The sequence below is a fragment of the Salvelinus alpinus genome, chromosome 14, assembly GCF_045679555.1.
Source record: "Salvelinus alpinus chromosome 14, SLU_Salpinus.1, whole genome shotgun sequence".
Taxonomy (NCBI): Eukaryota; Metazoa; Chordata; class Actinopteri; order Salmoniformes; family Salmonidae; genus Salvelinus; species Salvelinus alpinus.
This window is the reverse complement of record NC_092099.1, coordinates 30,929,732-30,947,546: the sequence shown is the minus strand read 5'-3', so window position 1 is coordinate 30,947,546 and position 17,815 is coordinate 30,929,732. Positions and strand designations below refer to the sequence as shown.

Below are 17,815 nucleotides of genomic sequence, written 5' to 3'. Positions count from 1 at the left end.
CGAAGGGAGATGGAGAGGGTGAGAGGGGAGAGTGGCAGACATAGGGAGTGAGAGAAGAGCTTTATAGCTTCAGACAGATATGGCAGAAAGCCAACACAGCCCCCTTAAACCCTGAGCGTATAGGGTGAAAGATGATATTCAATAAATGTTTGTCCCCAAAGGACACACATGCACAAAGACTGACAGACATAGGGGAGGAATTTTGAGTTTGAGTTTTTCTGAGAGTGAGATGAAGCAAGAAACAATAGATGTTAGCCTAGCTAGCAGCTTAGCTTGCTATTATGCATGCTGTGATAAAACAATTTCCCAGTTGGGATTAATGAAGTAATACTCCACTCTCTACTCTACTCTCTATTAGCTAGCTGCTTGTTCATATCCGTAGGTTTCAACAGCAGTCAGAAATTCATTAAAATCCCTTGTAGCCCTGCCTGCTCCTCTCATGATGTGCTAATCAGGTTGGCTAGCCTCGTGCTACTCAAACAATCACCGTGTTGCCTGAGTACACGCTCTAGCTCTCCCGCGGGAAAATAATTAGAATAAATTAGGAGTTTTAAGTAAAAACACAGTGGGGTGGTGGGGTGGGGTGACTGTGGGCCCTGGTTGGCCCAGACAAACAGATCTCTAATTGGTTGTATTCTTACCTTCTCCCTTTAACCTCATTGTTAGCATGACTTGTCAGCTGGCTGCTAGGGATTAATAAAGCTTCAGTAGGCCATGATCCCATTAGCAAAGAAGACGAGAGCAAAGGTTGTTGTTTTAAAATGTGGTGTGAGGGGCGGCTCGTGCTGCTAGATTACGAGGCTGTTTAGATTGAGTTTTGTGTGTATGTGTGTGTAAGGATATATTTTTTAACATAATTCCATGCATTTGGTGAAACTCTGTCCTAACTTAAGGTAGAGAAAATCCCCATCATGATAAATGACTACATAATCTACATAAATGTACTACATAAACAAATACATTTGCCTCTTAGCGTGCTGATAGGAGTTAAATTCTTACATATACACACTCATTGCTTTCATAAACTATTGAAATTGGAGAACATAAACGTATGCATGTTGTGATAAGTTTGCTAACACTAATGGTACTTAATCAACAAAGTATACATAGAACTAAGTAGTCTCACGTTTCATCAAAATATGTCCGTCTTTCCCAGAGAGACCTTTTCTCTTGCAACATCTCTCTCAGAGAAGAGGTTAACTCCTGCAAAGACTGACTGGTTAAGGCCAAGTGTTTGGTTATTTTTGACTAGTGTACTTTCAGTTCATTCAAATGTATGGTTTCTGTATTGAGAAACGTTATGAACTGTGAATATTATTCAGATACTCAGGTGGTCTTGGCAAACGTTCCCTCCATGTTCATTGTGCAGTGTTGTCAGGGGGACCTTGGCTCTAGAGTTAGAAACCTTGGCTTCATTACCATATAATTACATAGTCATGTCAGTGTGTATGTTTGCATCATGACAACACACTAACAAAAAAAAGCCTGCTATCATAAATAGCTTTATTGTGTGACAGAATTACAGTATATCTAGAGCCAGCCTCTTTCTGTCACATATCTGACACTCAAGCTTGCATAAAGTGTGGCATGCAGCTCTTTCCCCCAGCCGAAACCTTCTTACATGTTGACCACACCAAAATAAATGTACACATATGTACATGTTATTCAATCATTGCACCCACGCGTCAATGAGCGTCTGCATAGCCAGGCGCTAAAATAGAACTTAGTTCTATTTGTGAAGTTTGACACGCTGTAAGTCCCGCCTCTCCCTCTTCTTCATTGGTTTTTAGGAGCGTATACCCACGTGGGTGATTGAAAGATGAACTGAGGTCCACACTCCAGTCCGGTTGGTAATGGTAATGCACCTTAAAGTTGGTTGCCATATTAAGTCCAAAGAAGAAGAAGCCTGAAGGAGGAGAGATTACTAGAAACGAACTTGGTTTACCCTTTTATCTGTGGATTAATTGTCGGAGTAGAGGACCTTGTGCATCTCAGGTAAAATAACGACCCAATGTTTATATCCCAGGACAAATTAGATAGCAACAGCAAGCTAGCTAGCTAAATTACCATACATGTTTAATGCTTTTCGACCTGTACCCAAATTAATATAGTTGGTTAAGAGTTGTTTTAATATTTCAACCTGCGTGTCCTGATCGCATCTGGTGTGGGTGGACAAAATCAACATGCGCACGATGGCGCACGTGCGGTCTAGTCAGCATGTTAGCCATAAAATCCAAATGAGGTTGAACCCTGACACACATTTCCTAACTCCTGCCTAGGGCTGCAATAATTATCGTATAACAGTGTAACTGACAATAACTGAAAAAAAAAACCCCTGCATATAATCATCTTAATACATCAATTTTAGGATGCAGAGCAAAGGAGGGAGAGAAGAAGGGGTAAGGATGGAGGGATAGAGAGAGATGGGGGGGAGAAAGACAGGGTAAGCAGGGAGAGATGAGGGAGAGCAAATTTTTGACTGCACTCTACAGGGATGGTTTCCTATACCTTTCTCAGTGTGTTTTGGTTTCCACACCAAACCTCCTTAACCATGGCTGTCAGTCTGATATTTTGTTGGTGGTAGGCAGGAAGGGGTGGAATCCCCTAATCCTCTCTGCTGACAGACAGGTTTACAGACACAGGATGTGTTTTATTACCCTGTTTCTGTGCCAACAGACTGGCTGTCCGACCTGGCGCATGTTCTGTAAGACATTGCAACGTTCTGTATTGTATAGTACATGTATGTAAACACACACACATATACAGTACCTGGAGACAGACGCATACACACACACACTGAGTATACAAACCATTAAGAACACCTGCCCTTTCCACTACATAGACTGACCAGGTGAATCCAGGTGAAAGCTATGATCCCTTATTGATGTCACTTGTTAAATCCAAATCAATATAGATGAAGGGGAGGAGACAGGTTAAAGAAGGATTTTTAAGCCTTGAGACAATTGAGACATTGTGTATGTGTGTGTATATTCAGAGGGTGAATGGGCAAGACAAAATATTTAAGTTGCCTTTGAACGGGGTATGGTAGTAGGTGCCAGACGCACCAGTTTGTGTCAAGAATTGCAAAGCTGCTGGGTTTTTTCACGCTCAACAGTTTTCTGTGTGTTTTCAAGAATGGTCCACCACCCAAAGGACATCCAGCCAACTTGACACAACTGTGGGAAGCATTGGAGTCAACATGGGCCAGCATCCCTGTGGAACGCTTTCGACACCTTGTAGAGTCCATGCTCCAACGAATTGAAGCTGTTCTGAGGGCAAAAGAGCGTGGTGCAACTCAATATGAGGAAGTTGTTCCTAATGTATGGTATACTCTGTACAGTACACACACTACCTGACAGACAGACACAAAGCGCATACTCTCAGCCCAACACGTGTGACTTGCATGAAAGAGTGGGCAGTGCCAAACCAGAAGACAAGCACTGCTTGTCTTTACTATCATGAGTTTTGTGCTTCTTGGGACAAAACAATGACATTTATTTTAATGTCAACATAGACAGTTTGAATTTGAATGGGCATTGAATCAGTGCTTGGTGTGAAGGAGCCCATGGACAGGGAGCAGCCCCGAGTGACACTGACAGACTCAGTCTACACTGTTTGTTATTCTGACCTCAGCCTTTAGCCGTCAGTCTGTCTAGGTTGCCGCAGCACTGGACTGTCTGACTGCAGTGTTTAGTCTGGACACCACAAAGAGGCTTAAGTGATCCACTGTCTCCACTCCCTCTCCTCTCTCTGTCCTCTCTCATCTACAAGCATAAACGGGAGGAGAGGTTGAGATAAGGGAATAGAGGACACAGAGAGGGGAGACGAGTGATTGAAGAGCTGACTGGCTATAGAGGAGTTCTATGAGATTCACCCAGAGGTGGAGAAGAGTAACGTGGAATTTGGAGATAGAGAGTAATATGTTAAGTGACAGCATCCAAAACAGATATCTGCAATGATAAAGCGTGTCTATGTGTGTGTGTATGCTGTGTATGCTGTGCGTGTGTAGGTTGCAAAACAGTGACACACACTAACCCCCCCCCCTCTCACATGCACAATCATCACCCCACAACTCTGCTGACCAGATTGGGGAGGGCGACAGGGCAACGAAGGGCGGGGGCGGCGAAGGGAGGGGGTGTTGGGGATTTGTGATGATTTTCTCCCTGCTTCCCTACTTTTTAAAATCTGTATGGAGGATGCCCCAAACCCCACCCCCTACCCCCTGAGCCCCTCCCCTACCCCTCCCCCCTGGCCTGTGTGTGTGAGCAGATCTTCCACCTGACAGAATGCTGAGCTGAGAGGGACAGACAGAGCTAGCCTGTACAGAGGAGCACGATGCCTGACTCACCCATCCACACTGGGGCTACTCTGGATGGGACAACATGCATGGAGCAGCCAGGAGAAAGCTAGGCCAGCCAAAGAGCGGAGAAGTGATTAGATTAGCCAGGCTTTCTCCATCTACAAATGGAAGACTGAGTAATACCGCTCAGCTTCAGATATCCTCTCTCTATCTGTTTGCTACCAGGACCTGAGGCAGCACCCAGACACTTGTTGATGTGAATGTGTGGGTAGGGCACGTCTGAGACCGAGAGGGAAGGAGAGAGGTGATAGGTGAGAAAGAGAAAAAGAAGAGAGGAGGGATACAGAAGTCAAGTTAGACAGACTGAACCTCAAACTCGCTGAATCTCAACTTACCTGTGACTGAACCGGTGTCTATACACACAGAAACTCAGACATACACCCAGCGGCGATGCCACTGGGACAGAAAAAGTTTGACATGGAGCTATTACTGGGAGACGGCAATCCTGAAGATCCCAAGAGGGACAGGTCTGGGAGCTGTGTAGAGTTCTACCAGGTTAAAGTGAGTCAAAAACCAGACTACCTTACCTTACCTAACTGTTATTTTCTACCCTCTGGACAAACTTGTTCATGCTTCGTAATGGGGTATAATTCAACAATGGTGGCAGGGGCCTTGGCAATGTGGGCTCAGGGATGTGTTTTTAGATGACGCGTGTCGTGAATAAGAAACCTGTTGATCCAGTGTGGCTCACTAGCTCTGGAATTTGTAGTGTTTCTTTTGGGTTAACATAGTTATCATGTGAAGTACTTTGTTCATTTCAGATAGATGGCTTTGGCTATTTTCTGCCTATAGACTTGATATCCATAACATCATGTCAGCCTCAATTAATATTTGGAGTGGCATATACATATATCTTTGCCATACACTGTAATATGTGGTTTTGTGTTCCTTGTGACAATCTGTGACCTTGCGATGTACACTCAGTGGCCAATTGATTAGGAACACCACCATGTTCACGAAAATGGTTCACTCCTACAGACACTGAGTCACGTGGCCATGGCTTGATATATAGAGCAGGCAGACAGGCATTAAGGCATTCAGTTACTGTTCGATTGAGCACTAGAATGAACAAAAGGAGTGACCTAAGTGACTTTGAGCGTGATATGATCGTCGGTGTCAGGCACGCCTGTTCCAGTATCTCAGAAATGGCCGGCCTCCTGGGCTTTTCATGCACGACAGTGTCTAAGGTTTACTGAGAATGGTGTGACAACTCATTGATGAGAGAGGTCGAAAGAGACCGGCAAGAATCGTGCAGGCTAACAGGCAGGCCACAAACAGACAAATAACGGTGCAGTACAACAGTGGTGTGCAGAACGGCATAACGGAACGCACAACTCTTCGGTCCTTGTCACGGATGGGCTATTGCAGCAGACGACCACGCGGGTTCCACTCCTATTAGCTAAAAACAAGAGGAAGTTGCCCCAGGGGCATGCCATCACCAACATAGGAAAATTGAGTGGAAAAACTTTGCCTGGTCTGACGAATCCCGGTTCCAGTTGCGTCATGCTAGTGGCAGAGTCAGGATTTGGCGTAAACAACATCCTGCCTAGTGTCAACGGTACAGGCTGGTGGCGGTGTTGTAATGGTGTGGGGAATGTTTTCCTGGCACACGTTAGGTCCCTTGATGGGGTGGCAGGTGGTTAGAGCGATGGTCCAGTAACCGAAAGGTTGCTGGATTGAATCCCTGAGCTGACAAGGTAAAAATCTGTCGTTCTGCCCCTGAGCAAGGCAGTTAACCCACTGTTCCCTGGGCACCGAAGACGTGGATGTCGATTAAGGAAGCCTCCCAAACCTCTCTGATTCAGAGGGGTTAGGTTAAATGCGGTTGACACATTTCAGTTGAAGGCATTCAGTTGTACAACTGACTAGGTATCCCCCTTTCCCTTTGATACCAATTGAGCAACCCTTGAATACCACCACACCTTGTAGAATCAATTCCCAGGCTTTTCTGGGGGCAAAGAGGTGTCCGACATGATACTAGATGGGTGTACCTAATAAACGGTCCGCTGAGTGTATATGACTATATGTACAGTATGTGACCGATTTGGTGCCGGTGCAGACATTTACCCAGAGCCCCATAACTATGGCGGTCTCTCTGATGGTAGTTCACAGGGTTACAGTAAAGCGTCAGCCGCCTTCAATTGTGCTTGGTAGCAGACGGTTAGGAGTGAGTGAGTGAGTGAGTGAGTGAGTGAGTGAGTGAGTGAGTGAGTGAGTGAGTGAGTGAGTGAGTGAGTGAGTGAGTGAGTGAGTGAGTGAGTGAGTGAGTGAGTGAGTGTGTGTGTGTGTGTGTGTGTGCGAGTAGAACCAGGGGGAATGCTGGTAATGAAACATGATAGACCTATAATGTCAAAACCATGCTGTAGAAGTTTTGGTTTGGAATGGATTAGCTATATATTGATACCATGTTAGTTATAACAGTATAACACTGATCAGGAGTGTTGGGGGGCATAAAACAGGAACGTGCTATAGGTCTTCCATACGTTTTACATTCCAGTAAACATTTACTATAAAGTAAATGTAAGTGTGGATTGCATGTGTTAATGCATGTGCCTTGTCTCTCTATCTTACACACACACACAGCCTAATGTGTGTACATAAACAAACACACACACACACTACAAGCAAAGTCTATGGGGGGGTCCAATTGTTGCCTAATCAACAGGTGGCTAACACTAATACTGTAACAAATATTTCCCATATATGGTAATTTTGTATCTCACCGTGGATTTACATTAGATCTCACTAGACATATTTTATTATCTCTCTTCAACATCAGATTGGCTACTTTTTGCTGTTAATAAGGATCCGCCCCTTTTTTAACATTTTCGCCTAAAATGACATACCCAAATCTAACTGCCTGTAGCTCAGGACCTGAAGCAATGACATGCATATTCTTGATACCAATTGAAAGGAAACACTAATGTAGGAGAATATAACACATTAGATGTGTATGTGGTTTAGAGGTCTCAATGACCCTGTGTTTTCAGTTTAAGGAGGAGGGGAACGATGGAGGTATGGGAACAATGGAGGTATGGAGGGAAAATAGAGTTAATGATGAAATGGGCTCTGACAACTTTTGGACAACAACTTTGAGGACTCTGAGGATAGAGAGCGGATAGAGGGAGTAGAGGGAGAGAGGGACAAGAAGAGGGGAGAGAATGGAGGGGGGGGGGGGTGGGAGAGGACCTCCCTCTGCTCCCTCACAGATGTCCTGAAGACAACACGAGTCAACATGACTACTTGTTGTGACACAGTCCACTGGAGAAATGGATAAAGAAGTAGAACGTCTGTGCTCCAGGCTGTCTCATACTATCCAGTCCAGTGATGGGCAACTTTAATTGGGGTGGTGGCCACAAAAAATCTGAATTTATCATGAGGGGCCGCAGTTGCTTACGGGTCTGAGTGCCCACATCCACCCCCCACCTCACATTTTTGTGGCCGACCTCTTGACAGCGGAGAGTGCAGTTCTACAAATTTTGAAATGAGTTGTAAAGAAAATGTTGCCGTTTTAAAGCAAGTTTGCTGCAATTCTACACATTTTGCCATAGGATGTAGCGAAATGTTTACATTTTTAATATGATATCTGAGTGAGACTGACTATCAAAATCAATGGTGGCCCCTCGGCTGGTAATTCGACCATGATAAGTTTAGATAGTTTAGTGGCCAGCTAATTTAGCAATCTAAAAATGTTTTGCTGACATGGGCTAATTGACTATCAGTGACTGATATAACAACAGAAAAACTGATGATGCACAACCAAATTTCGAAATTGCACCTTGTGAATTCTACTATTCTAACTCGCAACACTAAATTGAGACCCAGAGTTGGGGTACCAACCGTTCATTCTTTCTTTGCAACATGATCTAGAGGTCAGATTGAACAATTAGACACTGAAGAATGAGGAAGAGGGGTAAGATGTTTATAACTGTGGTTTGGTTTCAATAAATCACACAGTTGTCTTCTATATCTGTTGCTCTGGAAATATTATTCTGCGGCCGATGTCGGTGGGATTGTTTCCACATCGTAGTTGGAATGTTGTGAGCCAAGCTGCTTCAAGATGGCCAATTACATTAGCTGGTTTGAGTTGGGCTCTCTGGGTTGCTCTGCCTCCCAAGCCATCCATGAAGCAATTAGGTCATTAGGTTGGTTGGGCCACGGTGGCTTCTGCAACTGGGACTCCTGGCTGGGGAATACGGTAGTAAAAATAATAATAATTCTGTTTTAAGCATTAAACCTCCCGCTGTGTGAAACTTCCCTGGCCAGCCTAGAAGGCGGTTCATTCAGTGTCAAAAAAAATAAAATAAAAAATAAAAAAATAAAGATAACTGACTTTCATGTGCACTTTTGCAGAATTCAGAGAGAGAGCAGAGAATAAAGTTTTCCTTCAAGCACTATAGTATCTGGTTCATCCAGTTGGCTATACTGTTCCATTTTGGGATGTGGCAGATGATGCATGACAGACAGGACAGCGGGAAGAAGAAAATAGAGAACACAGGAACATTTTGTGGGAGAGGGAAATCTTGTTTCAGAGTCTGAAGCAAACAACACTAGTGGTTTATAATTCCTTCAACGGTTCAATGATTAATTCATTAGAACCATATTGCTGACAGTTTTATGTTTACATGGACAGTTGCTTGCTGAGATGCTATATGACTAATTACTTTGCTGTAATTAATATTTGCTTTCAAAGCATGTAAAAGCAAGTTGCTTTGTATCGGGGTGCTTTGTGTCATGATGTCAATTCAATCTCTGAAAGCTAACATAACAGTGTCTCGATTTGACAAATAATCCCTGTACTGTGCCATGGTTTAATATTTGTTGGTTTTCCCCTTCTCTTCTTAGTCATCTGATTGACACTGCAGATAAATCCTATGGTCAGTTCTTCTACTGACAGGCAAATTTAAAATGTACAGATATTGTGACAATGGTGCTAGTACGAACTCGGACCCACGCGCAGAGAAACACAGCAGGCAGAGGTATGGGTAAATCCAGAAGATTTACTTAAGGTCTTCATAGCAAAACAACAAAGCAAGGGCACACGAGAACAGAACTCAGAACTCTTCCCGAAGGCTAGTCAATTTGAGGATTATAGGTGGAAAGCCATGGATGTTCAAGAACCAGGAGAAGCTCAGGAGAGTCCACCAGATGTAACTGGATAAGATCCACATGGTCATCCAGAACTCGTAGCTGACTAGGCATGATGAGTTGCTTCACCTTCCCAGACCCTAGGGGTTGACCATCCAGCGCAGTGATCGACAACGGAATGTCCAGCTTAGTGAGTGGCAGCCTCTGTTGGCGAGCTAATGTGAGATCCAGAAAATAACCAGTAGCCCCAGAGTCTATGAAAGCAGGAATATCCAACTGTCCATTGTCCCACCGCAGGTTGGCCGGAAGCAAGGTGCGTAGGAGACTGCATCTGTATTTGCGTAGGAGACCGCAGGAGACTGTATCTGACTCTCCAGAGCGGAAAGTCTGCTGCCTCCCAATTGCATCAGCTCCTCTGAAGGAAATGAAGGAGAACCATAGCCGAATTGAGAACCCTGACGGGGTACAAGACAAGCAGGTCCAGCATACAGCAGTGGAACAATTGAAGAATCGACTCCCTCAGCGGGGCCGGAAACACTGGAGCCAACTAGGAACCCCTCCGTCCTCATGACGACGTTCCCGAAGTCGGTTGTCAATCTGGATGGCCAGAACGATAAACCCCTCCAGAGTGTCAGGGTTGTCCCAGGAAGCCAGTTCGTCCTTGAGAACCTTGCTGAGTCCATTCAGAAAGACTGAGGGAAGTGCCTCTATATTCCAACCGCTCTCAGCGGCTAGCGTCCGAAAGTCAATGGCGTAATCAGCTACGCTCCGGCTGCCCTGCCGAATCGCAATGAGTCTTTGAGCAGCGTTTCTGCCACTGATGGGGTGATCAAAAACCCTCATCTCCTGGGTGAAGCTTTGCCAATTGAAACAAATGTCTGATTGCTGCTCCCAGATAGCCATGGCCCAGGCCAGAGCACGTCCTGAGAGCAAGGAGATGACATATGCCACTCTGGAACGCTCGGTGGGAAAGGTTGATGCCTACAGCTCGAAGGCCAACGAACATTGGAGCAGGAACCCACGACACCTCCCAGGATGCCCCTCATAGCGCTCCGGTGCTGGGAGATGAGGCTCCTGAGGGGAGGAAGATGATGAGCTGGTAGGAAGTGGAGAGTTAGAAACCACCACAGGTGCAGCAGCAATTACTCCTGTCTGTCCTGTCTGCAGAGTGTACACAAGAGTTCCTAAATCCTCCGACAATGTCCTCAGCCCAATCACTGTTCCATGGTGAGTGAGAGCCGACCGTAAGTGGTGGAGTGTCCCTCGGACGATGGAGAAATCTCTGCTCCATCCATTTTGTGGCTCAGGTCTACTGTGACAATGGTGCTAGTACGAACTTGGACCCAGGTGCAGAGAAACACAGCATGCACAGGTAAGGGTAAATCCAGAATATTTACTTAAGGTCTTCATAGCAAAGCAAGGGCACATGAGAACACTGAACAAAACATGAGACCTGAGCAGCTGGCCCAGTCCACAGAGGAACCTAAATAGTCATCCAGCAGGTGATCCCAATAAGCCCAATCAGGGTCACCTGGATACTAGAAGGAACCCAAGGGTGCTCTCCAGTGGCAACCTCAGGTAGTACACTCAAGGGAGAACCTGACCTGTGACAGATATATCATGTGTCATCAGGGCAGCAGCACAGTCCCTTCGTGTCTTTCTCTGGAGAGAAGTGGCAGAAAGCAAACCCTCGTCTCACATCCAGACACAAGATAACATACACACCATCACACCAAAGAAAGAGAGAATTACATTTATTTGGTTAATACCTCCTCTCTCATCTCCCTCTTTCTTCTGTCTTTTCATTTCTTTAATGTTATGAGAGGTAGGTGGTGTAAATAACTTAATGGAAGAAGTCTTACCAGACTTGATACACATTAAACAAACAGGGTTTATTAAAAATAGAAGCTTTCAAAAAAATACAAGAACATTTTCAGTATAATACAATATGCAAAAAAACTAGATGTAGATTTACCAATAATTGCCGTTGATGCCGAAACAGCTTTTTATCGTCTTGAATGGCCTTTTCTATTCAAAACGTTGGAAGCCTTCAACTTTTCAGCTGAAATAATAGATTTCATAAAAACATTATATAAATATACTTAAGCAAAAATACACAAATAATATGTTATCTGATGAATTTGCTTTAGAAAGGGGCACAAGACAGGGATGTCCTAGTTTCAGAACACTCTAAAATCGCAGGATATTAAATCTACATGGAAAAAATTTAAATAATGGCAACACAAAAAATAAATAGAATAACTCATGATCTACAGCTATTCTTTAAGTGGACCACAAAAATATTAAATACTTAGAATGCTTAATAAGTGACAACAAACAACATGAATAAAGATAACTTTATCCCATTACACAACAATATGAAAGCAGATCTAATTAAATGGAACAATCTTCCCATAAATCTTACAGGTAGAATGGACCTAAGCACAGGCTAGATTTCTAAAAACATGTTTTCACTTTGTCATTATGGGTTATTGTGTGTAGATGGGAGATTTTTTTTTTTTTTATAAGTCGAGGAGAATGAATACTTTCTGAAGGCACTGTATGTGTCTCTTGTCTCCTATATGTGACATGGATTTCTGTCATTACTTTTATCTGATAGGAATTTGAGCACTGTGAAGCCTATCAACCGGCTGCATTTTCACTTTATCATCACTACATGATAACAGAGAGCACATAGTCTTTCCACAAGTCTGTCTCATCTGTTGAGGGAGGCAGAGATAGACTGAGGGGAGGGAGGGAAAGAAGCCCTGCTTCTCTTTTGAAAGAGAATATGGAGAGAAACATAGGGGCCTCCCTCTGATTATTAGAGCTATTTTTAGCATGTGAAGGTTAGTTATGTGGCTCCATTATTTCTCCTCAGGACCAGTTTTCCTGCTATGGCAACAAAAGATTTCATTAAATGTGGATGTTTAGAACTTCTCGTGTGTGTGTGTGTGTGTGTGTGTGTGTGTGTGTGTGTGTGTGTGTGTGTGTGTGTGTGTGTGTGTGTGTGTGTGTGTGTGTGTGTGTGTGTGTGTGTGTGTGTGTGTGTGTGTGTGTGTGTGTGTGTGTGTGTGTGTGTGTGTGTGCATGCACGCAAGCATTAGCGTGCGTGTTTTTGGCATGAGTCCCACTAATAAATATAACTGTCCATTAGTCTCTCTTGTGACCATCTTCAAAGAGTCCCACTGTTAGATTTCACCAGCCCACACATAAAGGCAGAGAGAGGTTGGACTCACTCTATGGAGTTGAACTAATACTACCTGACTTCTACAAGAATCAAACGTGACATACAGTACCAGTCAAAAGTTTGGACACAGCTACTCATTCAAGTGTTTTTCTATTTTCTACATTGTAGAATAATAATGAAGACATCAAAACTATGAAATAACACATGGAATCATGTAGTAACCAAAGAAGTGTTAAACAAATCTGAATATATTTTATATTTGAGATTCTTCAAAGTAGCCACCCTTTGCCTTGATGACAGCTGTGCACACTCTTGGCATTCTCTCAACCAGCTTCATGAGGTAGTCACCTGGAATGCATTTCAATTAACAGGTGTGCTTTGTTAAAAGTTCATGTGGAATATCTTTCCTTCTTAATGCGTTTGAGCCAATCAGTTGTGTTGTGACAAGGTAGGGGTGGTATACAGAAGATAGCCCTATTTGGTAAAAGACCAAGTCCATATTATGGTAAGAACAGCTCAAATAAGCAAAGAGAAATGACAGTCCATCATTACCTTAAGACATGAAGTTTAGTCAATCAGGAAAATTTCAAGAACTGAAAGTTTCTTCAAGTGCAGTCACAAAAACCATCAAGCTCTATAATGAAACTGGCTCTCATGAGGACCGCCACAGGAAAGGAAGACCCAGAGTTACCTCTGCTGCAGAGGATCATTTCATTAGAGTTACCAGCCTCAGAAATTGCAGCCCAAATATATGCTTCAGAGTTCAAGCAACAGACACATCTCAATATCAACTAATCAGAGGAGACCGCGTGAATCATGCTTTCATGGTTGAATTGCTCCAAAGAAACCACTACTGAAAGGCACCAATAATAAGAAGAGACTTGCTTGGCCAAAGAAACACGAGTAATGGACATTAGACCGGTGGAAATCTGTAATTTGGACCGATGAGTGCAAATTTGAGATTTTTGGTTCCAACCGCCGTGTCTTTGTGAGACGCAGAGTAGGTGAACGCATAATCTCTCTTAACCAAATTAACCCGACCTCAACCCAATTGAGATGGTTTGGGATCAGTTGGACCGCAGAGTGAAGGAAAAGCAGCCAACAAGTGCTCAGCATATGTGGGAACTCCTTCAAGACTGTTAGAAAAGCACTACAGATTAAGCTGTTTGAGAGAATGCTAAGAGTGTGCAAAGCTGTCATCAAGGCAAAGGGAGGGTACTTTGAAGAATCAAAATTCTAAACTATATTTTGATTTGTTTAAAACTTTTTTTTTGGTTACTACATGATTATATATGTGTAATTTCATAGTTTTGATGTCTTCACTATTATTTTACAATGTAGAAAATAGTAAAAATAAAGAAAAACCCTTGAATGAGTAGGTGTGTCCAAACTTTTGACTGGTACTGTATATAAGAGACCCACTCATGCCCATCAGAACCCAAATACATCTGTGTAGGCTTTTAGGTGCTACAGTCTCTTCTGCTCACACCCCCATAAAATTAATCTGCAGCACCAAAGGCAACACACTCACACATTCTAAACGCAAAGAAAGACACATCTTGTATTCACATTCCAAGGTGCTCTGAGTGAATCCATCTCAAATTCCCACTCTATCTTTTCTTAACTGATAAACAAGGGATATCACCACCTCTTAAGTCTTCCCAGAAGCTGTAGCAGGTTGCTCTTTGGAAGCAGAAGCTCCTTTTCTGAAACCAAACCTTTTGATCCATCCATCAAGAGCATTACTAATCTTTGACCCTACTGATAGACACATTGATTACAGTGCTAACTGTAACAAACAAACACAACACAGTCAATGGACAATCAAATAAAGAATAATTCATTATAAAAAATAAAAAAAATAAAATAACGTCTGGCACTCTTCAGTCATTGGGGTTTTTCTTATCTCTCGTGGACACACTATGTAAACATACATGTCATGATACAAATGGATGCGTGAGCTAACGAGTAGCATTAGTTCCGGTGCTTTGGACAAATCATGATTTCGCAGGTGTGTTAGCATCTTTCAAATTTTGGAAGTGGAGGGGACATTTGGCCCATAGACTTGCCCGCAACTTGCAAAAAGAGGGGATGGAGCTATTTGTTCCGGTTCTGATCCTCGTTCTCTCTCTTCTCTTAAAACCTTTCTGGCGCAGGCGTTCCGCTAGCGACCCACCTCGACAACATCTGTTGAAATTGCAGAGGGCGAAATTACAGAAATAGTCATATTTAACATTCATGAAAATACAAGTGTCATACATCAGAAAAAGGCTTCACTTCTTGTTAATCCAGCCGCTGTGTCAGATTTCAAAAAGGCTTTAAGGCGAAAGCACACCATGCGATTATCTGAGGACAGCGCCCCACACACAAAAGCATTAAAAACATTTTTCAACCAGGCAGGTGCGCCACGAAAGTCAGAAATAGCGATAAAATAAATGCCTTACCTCTGAAGATCTTCTTCTGTTGGCACTCCAAAAGGTCCCAGCTACATCACAAATGGTCCTTTTGTTCGATAAAGTCCTTCTTTATATCCCCAAAAACTCAGTTTAGCTGGTGCGCTTCCTTCAATAATCCACCGGTTTCCCTCCTTCAAAACGCATACAAAATGAATCCCAAACGTTACCAATAAACTTCTCCAAACAAGTCAAACAACGTTTATAATCAAACCTCAGGTACCCTAATATGTAAATAAACAATCAAATTTAAGACGGAGAATCGTTATTGTTTTTACCGGAGATAAACAACAAAGAACGCGCTCTCATCCACGCGCATGAAAACACTACAGCCGAAATGGGAGCAACTTAGATAAACTACAAATTCTAGCTAATTTTTCCAAAAACAAGCCTGAAACTCTTTCTAAAGACTGTTGACATCTAGTGGAACCCCTAGGAACTGCAACCTGGGAGTTTTTTTCTTCATATTAAACATGACAGCCATTGGCTGAATATTTGTTTTTTTCCGGATGGTTTGACCTCGGGTTTTTGCCTGCCATATGAGTTCTGTTATACACACAGACATTATTTTAACAGTTTTAGAAACTTTAGAGTGTTTTCTATCCAAATCTACCAATTATATGCATATCCTAGCTTCTGGGCCTGAGTAACAGACAGTTTACTTACGCTTTTCATCCAGACGTTAAAATACTGCCCCCTAGTCCAAAGTTAACACATATGGACCCAGAACTTAATCGAGCATCTCACCAATTACACAAGACTTTAGTTCTGGGTTAACCGAGATTAGGGATTTTCTAACCTAACGTAACAGTCTTGACGAGAAGATAAAAAACAGTTGGGAGGTTCTCTTCTGCACTCTTCAACCAATTCAGTAAATGTGGAGGAGGAGTTAAGATGGAGTGTCGCCTTGTTAATGCCCAAAAGCATTAACAAGGCCCTCTATTCATTTCCCCTGAAAACTGGAACATCCGGTTGTTTGGGACATGGCAGAGGCTAGGGTTTTTCTAAATCTTAACACTGTTGAAGTGTGAACCACACACATTATTGTTTCGACTGCCACCATGCAGCGTGCAACCACATTACTTGAGAAAGAAAACCATGAGTCATTTTCAGGGAAGTGATGATGTTTTGAACCATATTCAAGACGATAAGGAAGATGATGATGATGGTGAAGCGGCGGAGGAGGTTAAGTAATGACATTACTGTACAAACCTCTTAGATGTCTAGATTGCACTCTCAGCAGATTTTCTGAGAAATGTGCTCCACACACACACACACACACACACACACACACACACACACACACACACACACACACACACACACACACACACACACACACACACACACACACACACACACACACACACACACACACACACACACACACACACACACACACACACACACTGACTGATGGAGTTTATTGTGTCTGACCTCTCATTCATCCCTCTTCCTGAAAAGCCTGACTCACATAAGCCAGTCACAATGGCCGTGTACGAAACCTGTCTTTCCTACTGCTTACTAAAACTGCATTCAGTGTACTAATCATACTACACACTATTTAGAACATACTGTTTAGTAAAAATGTATGTACTAAGCAACAAATAACAGCATACTAGACTCACCCATACGGAGAATGCGTCATCTAATGCGTAATTACGTTGTTTCCCGCCATTCATTCATTTTGGTACAGCGTCCCCATCTCATTATCATGTGGATCTGAAAATACGATCTTCCTCAATAGTGTGCAGCAAATTCAACTACATGAAAAGATGAAAAGATTATGACGTTCTGACATTTAAAGCATACAACATTTTTGAAATTTCACATACTATTAAACATTCTGTTTTTGCATACGCCACAAAAGCATACTCAATTTTCTATATTTCATATACCAAAAACATTCTGTTTTCGCATACCCAAAATGCAAACTATTTAGAACGCATGTACGGGTATTCGGACACGGCCACTCTTCTCACTCCACACAATCATGTCTGTTTCAAACACTCATGTGGCCTACATCCCTTTTTTAAACCTCTGTCCAGTGGCAGCCGCTGATTGGTTGGTTGGAGTTGTCAACAAAGCAGCATGACAGAAATATGATGGCAAGTTTTCTAACTTGTTATCTATAGTTTCTTTATATAAAGCGATCTGTTCATTTGAACAACTGAATAAATAAATCTATTTCACTTTTGCATGTCATAAACCGAATGCTCACTGCTGCACATGCTGCCACTGTTTTGAACAGATTAGATTATACTATTTAGAACGAGCAGCCAGCTCACGTCACAAATGAATGAGTGCCAAAGGGAGAGCTCAACAAGCATGCAGATGCAATAAGTGAAAACACATTATTTAACTGGGGATAGCTAGCTAACATAATGTCACAAAGCATGATGCGCTAGCCAAGTAACTTTCCTTCTGAAACTATTTCCAAGTTAGTCAGATATTAGTTTAGAAAGACTTGAAATTGGCATGGCAGCTAACTAGCTAGCAAGCTATCAAAGGTACACTACCGTTCAAATGTTTGGGGTCACTTAGAAATGTCCTTGTTTTTGAAAGAAAGCACTTTTCGGTCCATTAAAATAACATCAAATTGATCAGAAATACAGTGTAGACATTGTTAATGTTGTAAATGACTTGTAGCTGGAAATGTCAGATTTTTTAAGGAATATCTATATAGGTGTACAGAGGCCTATTATCAGCAACCATCACTCCTGT

General features: G+C 42.8%; 1 protein-coding gene across 1 annotated transcript in view; it reads left to right on the top strand.

Annotated features, from left to right (window-relative positions):
* The first annotated feature begins 4,312 nt into the window (after positions 1–4,312).
* Positions 4,313–17,815, top strand: part of LOC139538776 (rho GTPase-activating protein 20-like) — an 82,668-nt gene continuing 69,165 nt past the window's right edge. Inside the window, exon 1 of the mRNA XM_071341197.1 lies at positions 4,313–4,861. Coding sequence (XP_071197298.1) covers positions 4,751–4,861 — 111 coding nt within the window. The 5' untranslated portion in view covers positions 4,313–4,750. The remainder of the gene's footprint in view (positions 4,862–17,815) is intronic.